The sequence below is a fragment of the Tripterygium wilfordii genome, chromosome 19, assembly GCF_013401445.1.
Source record: "Tripterygium wilfordii isolate XIE 37 chromosome 19, ASM1340144v1, whole genome shotgun sequence".
NCBI classification, from domain to species: Eukaryota; Viridiplantae; Streptophyta; class Magnoliopsida; order Celastrales; family Celastraceae; genus Tripterygium; species Tripterygium wilfordii.
The window spans coordinates 2,798,143-2,813,698 of NC_052250.1; the positions used below are offsets into that span (position 1 = coordinate 2,798,143).

Below are 15,556 nucleotides of genomic sequence, written 5' to 3' on the forward strand. Positions count from 1 at the left end.
AAGCAGCAAAGCAACAAACGCAAACTCATTAAGCCTGTCAACCACATACATTCACCAATATGGGTATATATATTGCATATATATATATATATTCTTGTTAATGGAGAACACTGTGATTATGGGGGCACCCACATCACTGAAGATAACAGGCAAGTTGTGGACTTGTGTTTCTTCCATTTCATCTGTCTGTCTAAAACAACTGGAAAATGGAAAGTTCAATAGGTTTTGATATGGGAAAACCAGAAAGCAACGGTGCATGACATATATATATATATATATATATATATACATGACAAAAGCAGTTGTTCAAATTATTGGGTGGATAAGCTCAAAGAACATGGCAAACAAGCTCTAGGAGCTATATTACAGGTTGGGCATGGAGTCCATAAGGGTATGTGGTGTCACTATTGACTAAGGACACTAATACTCTAATAGTACAAGAATTTACAAAGCATATTAGGCAAAACTTCACTGTCATGCCCCAGCAATATTGGGCCACCAAAACTTGTTAGGAAAGGCTACTATCAACATTACCCTTCAAAGCTTTTCAAAGACAATAGGGTTTTGAATATGACTTGTGTTTTGATTCAATTCTCGCTACCTGAAAACACAATTCCTGTAGAGTAAATAGGAAGTGAATACAGCAGCAGTCCATCATTCTCTACAAGATTATTATAGGAAGTGAATGTTGTCACAAAATCCCTAGTTGACGTGCTCAAAACTATGTCTGAATAGTCAAAGCAGAGAAAAGAGAGTGAACCAGGGTGGGGCTAGGCCCCTAGCTCTGCTCAGCACTCGTTCCACTTCAATCAATCTACTTTCGTCTAATTTTGACAACGTGACAATTTTCAATCCTACTAACCGGTTTTATTATAAATATGGTAACTAGTCCTATATCATCTTGATACCAACTAACGACAGGGCTTATTCGGGGACTGGAAGTAGCCATAGTTCATTATGTATAATAAGATGTTGAAATTCCAAAGAAAAAGAAAATTAATTGTGCTTCATGTTTGGAAGGGAAGAACACTTGGGCTTTATAATGGGTTCTACTCGGCTTATGATAGGGCCGACTAATGCCTATTGGGTTATTAAAAATGGGCCAACAACAATATAAATGCCAAAAAGCCCAAACCCGGTTACCCAATTCAACAGTCAGATTTTACTGAAAAACCATTGTTATGCTCTCCCATCAAAACTACTGAAACAAACAATTGAGAAGGAAGAGATGGAGAAAGTGAAGACGGCAACGACGATGATGCGGCAAAGAGAAACATTTATTATGCTCTTCGTCTTGGTGAAACTGGTAATCGTACAAAATTTGTCTCTTTCTCTTCTCAAGCTTTAACCCATAAATTCGCCATAAAGAATCGATGCAATGAATTGAATACTATAGATGACGCTGTTGCTTTGTATAATCAAATGGTTTTTGTTCATCCCCAACCTTCCATTGTTGAATTTGCTCATCTGTTGAGTGCGATTGTGAGAATGAAACATTTTTGCACTGTGGTTTTACTTTCCAGAGATATGGAACTTATGGGAATTCGACATAATCTTCATAGCTTGAATATATTGATCAATTGTTTCTTCCGCCTACATCGCGTGGATTAATGTTTCTCTGTTCTTGGTAAAACCTTTAAACTCGGCCTATCACCCAATATCATAACACTCACCACCCTTATCAATGGATTGTCTATAGAGGGTAATGTTGCCCATGCTGCAAGATTGTTTGTTGATATTACGGATAATGGTTTTCAGCCTAATGTAATTACCTGCAACTCACTAATAAATGGCTTGTGTAGAGTAGGCAGGACCAATGATGCTATTCGTTTGCTTGAGGAGATGGAAGATAGAGGTTATATGCCTAATGTGGTAACATATACTACAGTCATTGACAGCCTGTGCAAGGATAAATTGCCTATTGAAGCTTTAAATTTGTGTTCTGAAATGGTGCGTAAAGGCATTTCACCTACAATTGTCACTTACAATTCCTTAATTCAAGGTGCATGCAATTCGGGCCATTGGAAGGAGGTAGTGAGATTGTGGAATGAAATGTTGGGTAGGGACATTAGCCCAGACCTATTTACTTTTAGTATACTGATTGATATGCTTTGTAAAGAAGGCAGGGCTTTGGAGGCTCACGTAGTTTTTGAAAAGATGATTAATTATGGCTTGGAGCCTGATGTTGTCACATACAGTGCCTTGATGGATGGATATATTTTGCAAGGAAAGATTAACAAGGCAACAAAAGTGTTCAATTTGATGGTTCATAAGGGTTGTAAACCCAACGTGTTTACTTACAACATTTTAATAAACGGATATTGTAAGAATAAAAAGGTAGCTAAGGCATTAAGACTCTTGAATGAAATGTCTCAAAGGGGATTGTGTGCTGACGTCATATCGTACACTACCCTTATAAATGGATTATGCGAAGTAGGTCAATTTGGGCTTGCTCAAAATCTTGTTAGGGAGATGCTTGCTTGTGGCCAGACTCCTGATGTAGTTACTTACTCAGCTCTGCTTGATGGCTTGTGTAAACATGGATGTTTTGATGAGGCAATTGCACTAATCAAGAAAATGCATGAGATTAGTATAGAACCTGATATCACAACATATACTATCCTTATCGATGGTATGTGCCGAATGGGAAGGCTTCATGTTGCAAGAAAGGTATTTTCTGGCCTCTTAATTAAGGGTTTACAACTTAATGCGTGTACATACTGTGCAATGATTAAAGGACTTTGCAAGGAAGGGTATTGCAGCGAAGCATATGAATTGTTCGGAAAAATGGAAGAGGGTGGTTGCTTACCTGAGAGTTCCTTTTATAATGCAATAATTCAAGGTTATCTCCATAACAATGATACATCAATGGTGCGGAAATGGTTGGCAAAGGATTCTCAGCTGACGCGTCCACTGCAACCATGTTTATAGATATCCTATCCAATGATCTATTAAAATCATAGTAGTGAAAAAATTGTAAGTTGATTTGGAATTTCTCTGCAATGTTGTTTTGATATGTAATCCTTAATATCCTCCTACATTTCACATCTTTTCCATCTATGGACTCGGCTCCTCCTTTGTTCCTTTTGTTCTGGAAATCAAATGTATCATTCTATCAAGTGTTGCTGATTTGTAGTTATTTTTTTCCTTTTCTTTTAAGATTAAATGTGAAAGTTTTTCCCTTCTATAGATGGGTTTTGGAGAAGTTTATTTCTAAGCTAATATTTATAAGTTTTTTTAAGAAGATGGTTGCTTACAAGATAGTTGCTGTTATGACATAATATCTTGATCAGATACTCAAAAGTTTTGGTATTAGTAACTGGCTGGAAACCTTATGTCTGTAACTTCTTTTACTTTCCCTTTTCTTAGAATTGCGTCCTCTTAATGTCACTTCAATAAATTATGCTGCAAAATGGTATTCTTGAAAGAGTGATTATTTTGACAATCATGTTTCTTAATTGAATTAAACTTTGTTTCTAATAATCTTTGAATATAGAATTGACTTGAAAATCTAAAAAAATGAGAAAAATAAGATAGAGAGTCACTACTCTTTTATAATGGTTCACTCTGCTCAGATTTAGGGTATCCTCGGTTCTTTTTCATTTTCAAAAACTACTTCTTAAGCTGAAGATGATTATACATGTTTCTTCAGTATTGATCCTTCTGCAAGTTGTAATGTCATGAAGCTGGCATACATGTGATCGTTATTATTTTGTTTAATTTGCATCTGTGCACAAAACCTGCGTCATTGGTTTTGTTACTTGAGTATCGCCAAAATTTTGTCATTTGTTTTTGAAGATCGATTTTGTTTCGTATATTTCTAAGTCTACGGAACTCAGAAGAATAGAAGCCCAGCAGAGCAAGCATCTTTTCCACACAATGAGCAGCATAGGCTTAGTACCTTCTGACTGCTCATCATATATGCTCATCTCATCGCATAAAACGCAGCCTTCTAGAGCTATTAGAGAAGTTCTTCAAGCTTCTGCCTATTCTTTGAATATTTTATTATAATTGTTTTTTGGTGATTGTGTTTTCTATTAGACGTACTATGTACAGTAAAATTGGGGATCATCATTGTCTCCTTGATCCCATCTGTATGATATGATCAATTTAACCAAAGTTTGTATAGTTTTTATAATTGGTTTTGTACATCAAAATTTCTTGATCTTATATCTTCAGAGTTTTAGTTTTCCAACTGATTGGAAGTGTTATGTCTGTAACTTCTTTTACTTCCCCTTTGTAAGGTTTGCATCCCCTTCTTGCCTCGTTTAATAATTTTCTTTCTTCCAATTCGCAAAAAGATGTAGTGCGAAGATGATCAATATTCTGGCAATCATATTTCTTGTTCGAGTTAAACTTTGTGTGGAGATTTTATAGAATCTTAATCCATCTAATGTGTTTTGCTATCCTTTGTACTTAAGAAATTGATTTGTGGATGGATCAAGTAGTCTTTAATGGTGTTTCTTTCCTAATTTCCTTCGTGAAATTTAGCAGGTTGCTTGTCTTACAATGGCTTCACTCTGGTCAGGTTTCGGGTAAGTGCATTCCTTTAGATGGGCAGATCCTCTTAGACTTCATACTGTAAGGCATTGCTGTCCTGTAATTATGAGGTTTTATGACTCTGTTTTCCTTGTATCGGTGTGATCTCTCTTCTGGTTAATAAAGAAAACGTTTTTGTAAATATAGAAATTTCAGCAGCCAGTTGAGAAAGTTCAGTCCATCAATCTAAATAGAAGAGGCGATGCTTTACCCGAAAAGGAATCCGGTGAAGCTTTGGGATCTTTTGCGCAAAGAGGAGACGTTGCAGAGGGTTAAATCCAGAGGGCAAATGGCTGGAATTTCATTTCTATGATTCGGGACGAAGATGTAAGATTTCTTAACTTCTCCAGGTGATATTACCAACTTCAATTGAGAATCAATTCAATCACTTGTTTTCCACTTATTATTCTCAAACCAAAATTGTTGGATCAATTGTTTCCCTAATTTCATCTCTGATAAGGATAATCAAGCCTTTACAGCTATCCTTACAGAAGAAGTAGAGGTTTGGAATATGGTGAAAGCGATGAATCGAATCAAATCTACAGGTTCAGGACTCTCATAATGGTGCCTATAGCAATGCAAATTCATCCATAAAAATAAAATAAAATAAATCAGCAACCATTCGTGGGCCAGATAAAATTAGAGGCCCAACAAGTAAAAATATTAAAGCCCATAGGGCCACAACAAAGGAACTCGATCGGATAGCATTGGTAACAAATTCTTACCCGATTCAACAATCGGATTTATAGAAACGCCATTCTTACTCTCTTCGTATCAAAACTCAAAACTACTGAAACAAGTTAAAGCAAGAAATGGAGAGAGTGAAGACCACGACGACGATGATAATGCGGAGGAGGGGAAGCGTTTCTTGTGCTCTTGGTCCTGGAAGAACCGGTAATCGTACGAAAATTTTCTCTTTCTCTTCTCAAGCTTCAACCCCCAAATTTGCCATAAAGAATCGATGCACTGAATTGAATACCATAGATGATGCTGTTGCTTTTTATAATCAAATGGTTCATATGCATCCCCGACCTTCCATTGTCGAGTTTAATCGATTATTGACTGTGATTGTGAGAATGAAGCATTATTCTACTGCGGTCACCCTTTTCAAACATATGGAACAGCTGGGAATCCGACACAGTGTTTATACCTTGAATATGTTGATTAATTGTTTCTGCCATCTACATCGCGTAGATTATGGTTTCTCTGTTCTTGGCAAAACCTTTAAACTCGGCCTATCTCCCAATATCATAACACTCACCACCCTTATCAATGGATTGTCTATAGAGGGTAATGTTGCTCGTGCTGCAAGATTGTTTGTTGAAATTATGGATAATGGTTTTCAGCCTGATTTAATTACCTGCAACTCGCTAATAAATGGCTTGTGTAGAGTAGGCAAGACCAATGATGCTATTTGTTTGCTTGAGAAGATGGAAGATAGGGGTTATATGCCTAATGCGGTAACATATAATACAATCATTGACAGGCTGCTCAAGGATAAATTGCATATTAAAGCTTCAAATTTGTATTCTGAAATGGTGCATAAAGGCATTTCACCTACAATTGTTACTTACAATTCCTTAATTCATGGTGCCTGCAATTCAGGCGATTGGGAGGAGGTAGTGAGATTGTGGAATGAATTGTTGGGTAGGGACATTAGCCCAGACCTAGTTACTTTTAATATATTGGTTGATATGCTTTGTAAAGAAGGTAGGGATTTGGAGGCTCATGTTGCTTTTGAAAAGATGATTAATTATGGCTTGGAGCCTGATGTTGTCACATATAATTCCTTAATGGATGGATATATTTTGCAAGGAAAAATTAACGAGGCAATGAAACTTTTCAATTTGATGCTTCAGAAAGGTTGTAAACCTGACGTGTTTACTTACAATATTTTAATGAATGGATTTTGTAAGAGTAAAAAGGTAGTTGAGGCATCAAGACTCTTCAATGAAATGTCTCAAAGGGGATTGTGCGCTGATGTCATATCGTACAATACTCTTATAAATGGATTATGCGAAGTAGGGCAAATTGGGCTTGCTCAAAATCTTGTTAGGGAAATGCTTGCTCATGGCCAGACTCCTGATGTAGTTACTTACTCAGCTCTGCTCGATGGCTTGTGTAAACATGGATGTTTTGATGAGGCAATTGCACTAATCAAGAAAATGCATGAGATTAGTATAGAACCTGATATCACAACATACACTATCCTTATCGATGGTATGTGCCGAATGGGAAGACTTCATGTTGCAAGAAAGGTATTTTCTGGCCTCTTAATTAAGGGTTTACAGCCTAATGCATGTACATACTGTGTAATGATTAAAGGACTTTGCAAGGAAGGGTATTGCAGCGAGGCATATGAATTGTTCAGAAAAATGGAAGAGGGTGGTTGCTTACCTGAAAGTTCCTCTTATAATGCAATAATTCAAGGATATCTCCATAATAATGATACATCAATGGCAAAGAAACTTCTTGCGGAAATGGTTGGCAAAGGATTCTCAGCTGATGCGGCCACTGCAACCATGTTTATAGATATCCTGTCCATTGATCTATTAAAATCATAGTAGTGAAAAAAATTGTAAGTTGATTTGCAATTTCTCTGCAATGTTGTTTTTATATGTAATACTTAATGTCCTCCTACATTTCAGATCTTTTCCATCTATGGACTCGGCTCCTCTTTTATTCTTTTTGTTCTGGAAGTCAAATGTATCATTAATCATTCTATCAAGTGTTGCTGATTTTAAGTTTTTTCTTTTCCTTTTCTTTTAAGATTAACGTGAAACTTTTTCCCTTCTCTAGATGGATTTTGGAGAAGTTTATTTCTAAGCAAATATTCATAACGTGTTTTTTTTTTATTTATGTGAAGAAGATGGTTGCTTGCAAAGCTTGCAAAAGCTATCACCTTGGTAAATGAATGCATCTCAACAGTGAGATCTGCTGTGCTAATTAATGGTTCTCCAAGGGGGGCTATTCAACCTACTAGAGGGCTGCCGGAGACAAGCTGATATGGCCCCTGTTGTTCATATCATGTACCAAGTGTTATTGACTAGAGGTAAGAATTTACATTGTATGCATGCTATAAGAATTAGGAGAAGGAATCAGCGCGGTTCTCATGCCGTAATGCTTATTATGTCAAGCTTTGCCTCGATATGACAGACCACAGTAACCAGATGGCCTTCATATTTTGTAACATGCAAGTTATGTGAAGAAGTTTTAATTCTTCTTGAAACACACAGTATGGCAGCAAATTTTTTGCTTTGAGAATCTCTAATCTTCTTCGCGATATTCGTTTGAGCTTTGAGCAGTCATGGTTGTACTTTTGCCTTATTATGGGTTTTCTTTTCCTAGCAGAAACCATTGGTATAATCTTCTGTCCATAGTTGTCGATTTTTTCCATCTATTTTCGCTGAAAAATAAGCTTTCTATTACTGAGCTTTGACTAGATGATGCAGGGCAACCTAGTGGAAATAACACCCATTTGAACTTGTTGATTCAACCTATGAATACCAGGAACAAGTCTAATTAAATTGTTCATTCGATCAATACTAGAATTAAAGCTTCAAGACTGTTGATTCTAGTGACTACCAAAGAATTGGAAACAAAAGACGGTTTATATATATTAGGGCTGTGCAAATGAAACCGAAAACCGGATCAAAACCGGTAATCGGACCGGTCGGTCCGGTTTGGATCGGTTAGTTGACCGAATTTGGTCAAACGGTTTCAAAAACCGAAACCAACCGAGTTAAGTCGGTCCGGATATGGCTTGGAATTTTTGTAACCACCGGTTAACCGGACCGGACCGGTATATATAATATATAATATTTAATACTATAATGTCTTTAAATATGGACCATTTGAGATATAATATATAATTACTAATGTTATGTACCATTAGATTAAGACATTAAGTGATTAACTATGAAATATTAATATAATATATATCATTCCTTGAGATTTTTTTTGAAACATTTTTATCAATCCTTTAAGATTTGCTTACAAAATAGATATTTTACGAAAAACCATAACCGGACCGAAACCGAATCGGTTAGTCGGTTAACCGTAGTAACGGGTTTTGATGGTTTTGGATTGGTTTTGGTTTCAGAAAATACAAATCCGTAATTTCCGGATTGGTGACGGTTTGGCCTCCACGGTCCGGTTAACCGGACCATGCACATCCCTAATATATATGTGTGTGTGTGTGAAGCTTGAGCATTCCAAGGCATATGTATGCAAGAAAACAAGGGAATCAACATTACTCAATACAAGTGTTCAATTAAGAATGTAATGTACCATCCATGATATGGATAAAATAGGGCAAAGAAAACAGCTTTCCCAACAAACTAGAAAACGAAACAAGAAAATCGCATAAAAATGGAAAACATGCGATTCAAATCCTCATTCTTGGCAGTGCAAAATTGAAGAAGAAACATATCCTAAAAGGGTCCAATATCTTTGTTTTCCCATCCAACAGAACTTCAGCTCACAAATCTTTATGGAGTCGGAAGGTTGATCGAAATTCAAAAGTACCTCTAGACTGCTTCCACCACAAAACCCGGTATCCGAAATTGCTTGCTTGTAGATTTTCTCTCCGTGCAAGCATGCCTCGTCAGGACACTAAAACTTCATGCACTCGGAAGGTTGATAGAAAATACCACTAGCTCGTAAAATTTCTCTCCTTTGAGGCATGACTCATGTTAGCACACAAAATCCAGTATCCGGAACTGCTGGATCGTAAATTTTCACTCCTTTCAGGCACGCCTCACGTCAGTGCACAAAACTTCATGCACTTGGAAGGTCGATCAAGAGTACCTCTACACAGCTTCCACCAGAAAACTATCAGAAACCGCTTGCTCATAGATTTTATCTTCTTTTGGGCATGCCTCATGTCAGTGCACAAAACTTCACACACTAAGAAGGTCGATCAGAAGCACCTCTACACAGCTTCCACCAGAAAACTATCGGAAACCGCTTGCTCGTAGATTTTGTCTCCATGCGGGCACGCCTCTTGCCAATGCACAAAACTTAATGTACTCGGAAGGTTGATCAAAAGTATCTCTACACAGCTTCTACCAGAAAACTATTGGAAACCGCTTGCTCGTAGATTCTCTCTCCGTTCAGGCATGCCTCATGATCTGTATATAAGCCTTTTAGTATCATGTAAATACGCAACCATGTTACAGGGAAGAATGCCATAAACAAATACATAGAAAACCTGAGTGCAGTATCATCATGGATAAACAATTAAACAAAGATCCTACCAGCAATTTAGATATGAGAGAGTTAGGTGCATTTTTTCCTTCCTTTTAGTAAAAGAGTAAAACAAATGACAATCAAAAGAGTTCCTCACTTAACAGACCATGTGCTGTAGCAGCTATATATATAACTCGTATTAAAGCGTATGGGCCTTGTATCTTTCCTTTCTTCGGACAGAAAACAGGAAAACACAAATGTACCAGCTATTGAAATGCAAAATACACATAATTTTGAGAGAGAGATAGAGAGGATTGTCGGGCTCGCAAGAGAATCTGTGTCAATATCTAGTCAGATAGAGCTGCATCAAGGGCACGTTAGCCACAATCGTGCCTTATTTTTACCTCTTTCATTGTGCCTTTCCCCCCTCATATGAGAGCATTGGCGACGAGTAACCTTGGTTTATCATATTTTCCATAGAGCTTATATTAAAGGGCTAAAGCATCAAGTGTATTTTTCCCCATAATTGGCAATACTTTTGTTGTTTTTCCGTTTTTTTAAGAACTGATGGATAAAAGGAAGAAATGATAGACAAATATTTCTTACAATCTTATAAGAATATTTTGATCAATTATCTTACAAAATCATCATTTATTCTCTTTCCATGAAAAGCATGTGTATTTAACATTAGAACCTATTAACTAATTTCCAGCATAAGAGTATTGAGGCTCTCATTTCTTCTTCTGTAAAATCTTGTCAATTTTACCAAAAACCTATTACCAGTGCTGGAATATACTATGACGCAGCACTTCTAGATCAATGCATCACAGTAACAAAACAGCATAGGCCCTCCACTCTTTCAAAATGTGATAGGAAAAACCTTAAGTTCTGTCTTTCGGTTACGAAACGTTGCTTGGAATAAAAAAAATCTAAAAACAGGGAAAGATAAAGTTTTGACCCCATCTAAAAACTGCACGAGAAGTAAAAGACAGATAGGAAGATAGAAAGAAACACCAAACTCATAACTAAATCTCCAAGTTTCAGCAATCTCAGAATGGTGCCTATAGCAATGCAAACGGCATAATGAATCTTCAAAACAAATAAACCTTCTGAATGGACGCACAACGCATAATCTCTGGATTCTGTTGGGCCAATAACAAAACATGTCCCTAATATACTGCTACAACAGTCACATCAAACATAACTAGAAATAAGTTCCTAATATATATCTTACTGACGCATCCAAGTGAGACTAATGAGTAATGAAAAATATTTGCATAAAGTTGAGAATCACATAGTCCCTATAAGGTTGATACAAGCATAGCATGAAAGGAGCTAGGAAAGAAAATTTAGAACTGAAAGATAGAGAACCAAGAAAAGCAAATGTGTTTAGAATATGCGAATCAAGGAAAGGACAAACCTAAAATGTAAAAAGTTCTGATCAAAAAAAGAAAGGAAAAGACAACCTGAGTAAACAAGCAAGCCTGATGAAAAGCCGAGGGGCAGTTTGTACTGCCAACAAACCCCAATCACGACAGATTCCGCATGATCGTCATTTTGATCATTGTCATCATCTTGCAGTATTAGAGTCTCGTTTCTTCTTGTCTTATACTCATCTGACCATGCTTAACACAAACATAAGGTGAGGACTACTAACAACAAATAAAAAAAAACAATAGCAAACATAAGGTGAAGCGCTCACCAGATTCAATGAATAGATTCAAAAGGGGATGATTCAGCTTCAATCCTGCATGAATCTTGAACTCAGAAACTGTAAACACCTTACTGCAACATTTGCAGATGATTCCATCCCGGGTAACCAGACGATCCTTGATTACAGAATCATCCTCTGGGTTCCAGTACTGGATTATATCATTCAGAGATATGATCCACCATCTATCAGCCATGAAAAAAAAATTGAGAACACATTAAATTTTCCACCTTAATTGTGAAAATAAGCAAGAAAATTGCATAGCAGTCAAGAAGACAATGCAAATATTAGGCATGCTGAAGCAAGATATATAAACAAGATTGTATCAGGTTACTTGACAATAGGTGAGCCTCAACATTCACAGACAGGCATTGCTTGTTCAAATTAATATCTACACCAAACAAGAGAAGACATTTACATTCAATTACCAAATTTTTTATCATCAGTAACTAGTAAAAACTTTATAACATTTTCGAAACTCTGATTCACAGGAGTATCTCCCCGAAAAACAAATGAATAGATACATTTCTTGGTTCCTATATTTTCCTAATAACCAAGAATCAGAAGAAAGTATAGAGGAAGATCCTGCCACATCAATGGCTCAATGAACCAAAAGGTACAGATCCTCACATCATTAAATTTTGTGCCGCATGGCAATACAGAGGGGAAAATTCTGCCTCATGCAAAAATACTGATGAATATGGATTTGCAAAGTAGAAATCACATGCAACTAATTTCATTTACAGGTCCTTGACCTTAATTTTAGTATTTTTCTTGCGAAAACTGAAAAAAAAATGTGGCGAAATCTGACAAAAATGAGAGATGACAACACAAGAACAGAAAATATAATATAAAATAGATACATTGAGTTACAAATTAGATAGCAGAACCACATAAAAGACATAAGAACTCAAACCATAAAATTATTTCAAATAACATATTTATATTTTTCAAGATGCTTATGAAGTGATCAATGTAATCTTTCAGAATTGATAAAGATGCCTGCTTCTCAATGAACGATTTCGCTTAACCCTCAAATTAATTACTTTTCTTTCACTATTGTAGAAGATCAGTATCAAGGGTCTGAACATACCTGTAACAATTCTGGTAAATCATCGATTCGATGGGATTGACGTTGCACATGGTTATCTTCTACTCTTGCATTTACCATTTCTTCTTTGTCTGGGAACAAATCCCTATTAGCAACTAATCAATCGTTATCATTTTCATTGATATATGTATTTGGTCTATGGCTAAAAAATAACAAGGAGTTGAAGAAGCAACATTTACGAGTACAAAATGCAGGCAAAGAAAGATCTGGTATAATACATATACAATATTGGAAAGAAAGAAAATGCAGGATGCAAAACTTATTAAGGCAGATGCAAAATATACTTGTACAATCACGGAAGGCGTTAATACCTATGACAAGCAGGATTTTCAACTTGAATATAGTCATATATATGAAAGTTAAGATTTATGTTTATGAAATAAATGGCATTGGAATTTTGTCTTCATGTTGAAAAGAAAATCCCAGAATAATCTAGTGATGTAGTTTTTCAGCGAATCAGGATGTGAAATTTTATGCAATCAATAATTTGTGGTGTTAATCTAAAAAAAGCAGTAAATGATATTTCCAATATAAATAAAAATTAAAGTACAAAAATATACATTCATTGTACCCCCATTGGTAAGTAGGTATGCAAATACCCACACGCCACGTGTCAAATGAGAACCAAAATTACCTGCCATACGCCAACACCACAAACAGCAGAAATACGGGTAAACGGGGAAATTACATTCTAAACATGGGCAAAATTTTAAGGTAGATGCATGACTGAGACAGAAAATTGAATTCATTAGTTCAAGAATGAGGCTCTACTCTAAAAGATAGATGATTTCTGAATTGGAGATTTCAACTGATTTGCATATTCCAACAGAGGATATATTCCCTGTTCTCACATTCAGTGTATAACGACTATTTCTCAGAAAGCCAAGCGAATTTCAGCTGATCTTCTTTCCCTCACAAAGTGTAACACTTTCTTATGCTGTCAGCTAATTTGCATATTCCAGCAGAGGATATATTCCCTGTTCCTACATTCCGTGTATAACGACTATTTCTCAGAAAGCCAAGTGAATTTCGATTGATATTCTTTCCCCCATAAAGTGTAATACCTTCTTAGGATATCAGCTAAAAGTTTCAATATCACTTTATAGAGATTCCTCACCAAATATGTTGGTATATAATCTTTCAAAAAGAATGATCTTCAGTCTTTGAAGAATGAATCTCTAGTCTCAAAGACAGACGGTTTATACATTGGGGATTTCAATTGATTTGTTTATTCCAGCAAAGCATGTATTCCGGGATCCTGTATTCAGTATATGATGGTTATTCCTCAAAAATGAGAAAACAAAGAAAAAAATCAATTGATTTTCTCCCACCACTAAGTGCAACACCTTTCCCAGGCTATTAACTGGAAGTTTCAGTATTTACTTTATAGAGATTTCTCACAGGACTTACTGATCTATAATCTTTCAAATTGTATGATCCCAGTCTTCCGAATGAGTGTAATGGAAGAGGAATCGCTACCTTTTTGGAAGGATACTCAATAGATGAAATATCTAAACCATGCAACAAATCTCTCAACCGATAATATCCCATGCTATTTTTATTAAGTTGAATTTATATCCATCAGGTCTAGAGGTTTTGGCTCCCTCACAGATCTCAATAGAAGAAAATTTCCCTTCAGAATCCCTCAAGCAAACAGCAGAATGACCAACATAAGCTCCAGTAACCCACCTCTCCGGCGTCTCAAAACCACCCCACCATCCACAAAAATTTTAGTTTTTGAAAGGAAATCTCCAGAATGAATATCATCAACACTGATGTTTGTCACCCAGGCTTAGGACGTTCTTCAGAGTTGGCCCCATATGCTTCCTAAGAAACCCAATGTTAGAGTTTTCAGCACCTCCAGTGTTTGTAAATAAAGGGAAGATAGACCAAAGTGCAGTAACAGTTTCTAACATTCCAGCATGCATGAATAAAATCCAAACTCCATTGTGTTTCACCTAAGCGACCGATTCAGTAAGAAAGAACATGTAAGCTTCAAAAGCAATTCAATATATGGCAAGTCCTGGAAATCATGTAATGGGCACTTTCATATTCAGCTCACTTTGCTTTTCCACTCTTTAATGTCTAGAGTATGCTCCCGTGAAAGAAAACAGTAATCCCAGGTTACACAGTACGGAGTTGTACAGAAATATAGACATAGGAGTTCGGCAAGAGAAATAAGATTCCAAAATGCTTTACTGTCAGTTCTTCAAAGCTGAAATGACATCATACAAGGAACCAGATCGAATAAATTATAAGATAATAAATATTTTAGAAACAATCAAAACCTAAAGATCCAAGGCAAGGGGAAAAACTAATTATTTTCCTCAGCATTGTTCAACTGCTAGCTAAAGTATCCAGAGTCTAGACACCCACTGCTCCAAACAGAAACAATGTCAAACAGTTAAAGGAACCCAAATCATTACTCGCATGGAAACTCAATGAACAACATTCAATAATTATCCAAAAAAAAGCAGTACTCGTAAATCAAATCCTCAAAAAGCCAAAAAAGCATCTAAATTTTGCAGAAGACAAGCATAATGGAACCCGTTACCAGAAAACAAATGAAACCCAATTTAGCTACAATCACGCGACAGAGGCCAATAACCCTCGCTCCATATTTCCATATATTGTGTCCAAAAACATATAAACACAAATAAATGATCAGAGTAAAAATACATCATAAATCACCCACACTTAGATTATAAGCAACACTTGAAAGTCTTAAGCCAATTAAAAATATACAGAAACAATTGGATTCAATTATTCTTTTTTCACCTTGATATGAACTATGAAGTGTTCCTCCACCGAATTCTCTGTCATTCCTGTTGTGGAACTCATCCAAAGGACCCTTCCCATTCAACGGTGTTGTTTGGGGAGGAGGCAGCGCCGAAGAAGGAGGGAAAGAGAGCAACAGCGCCATTCTTGCAAACCGAATAAATGTTCTTTTAAAAAATAAATTCAACACATAAAGTATAAATAATTATTTTTAAATAATACATGAT

The 15,556-nt window shown here is 36.2% G+C and overlaps 1 protein-coding gene and 1 pseudogene across 6 annotated transcripts; one reads left to right on the forward strand and one right to left on the reverse strand.

The window, feature by feature from the left end:
- The first annotated feature begins 1,172 nt into the window (after positions 1-1,172).
- On the forward strand, positions 1,173-7,940 carry LOC119985463 (annotated as a pseudogene).
- Positions 7,941-8,765: 825 nt separating this feature from the next.
- On the reverse strand, positions 8,766-15,500 carry LOC119985725 (increased DNA methylation 1-like). Of its 6 annotated transcripts, none has more exons than XM_038830090.1 (5): positions 15,330-15,500; positions 12,534-12,622; positions 11,432-11,625; positions 11,196-11,354; positions 8,766-9,671 (listed from the first exon to the last, which is right to left on the reverse strand). In XM_038830090.1, the coding sequence occupies exons 2-5, from the start codon at positions 12,581-12,583 to the stop codon at positions 9,595-9,597; spliced, it is 480 nt and encodes a 159-aa protein (XP_038686018.1). In that variant the 5' UTR covers positions 12,584-12,622; positions 15,330-15,500; the 3' UTR covers positions 8,766-9,594. The 6 variants fall into 6 exon arrangements, with proteins under 6 accessions (XP_038686018.1, XP_038686014.1, XP_038686019.1 ...); XM_038830086.1 differs by having other exon boundaries at positions 12,534-12,636; positions 15,330-15,499; XM_038830091.1 differs by having other exon boundaries at positions 11,196-11,345; positions 12,534-12,636; positions 15,330-15,497.
- Between the last annotated feature and the right edge of the window lie 56 nt (positions 15,501-15,556).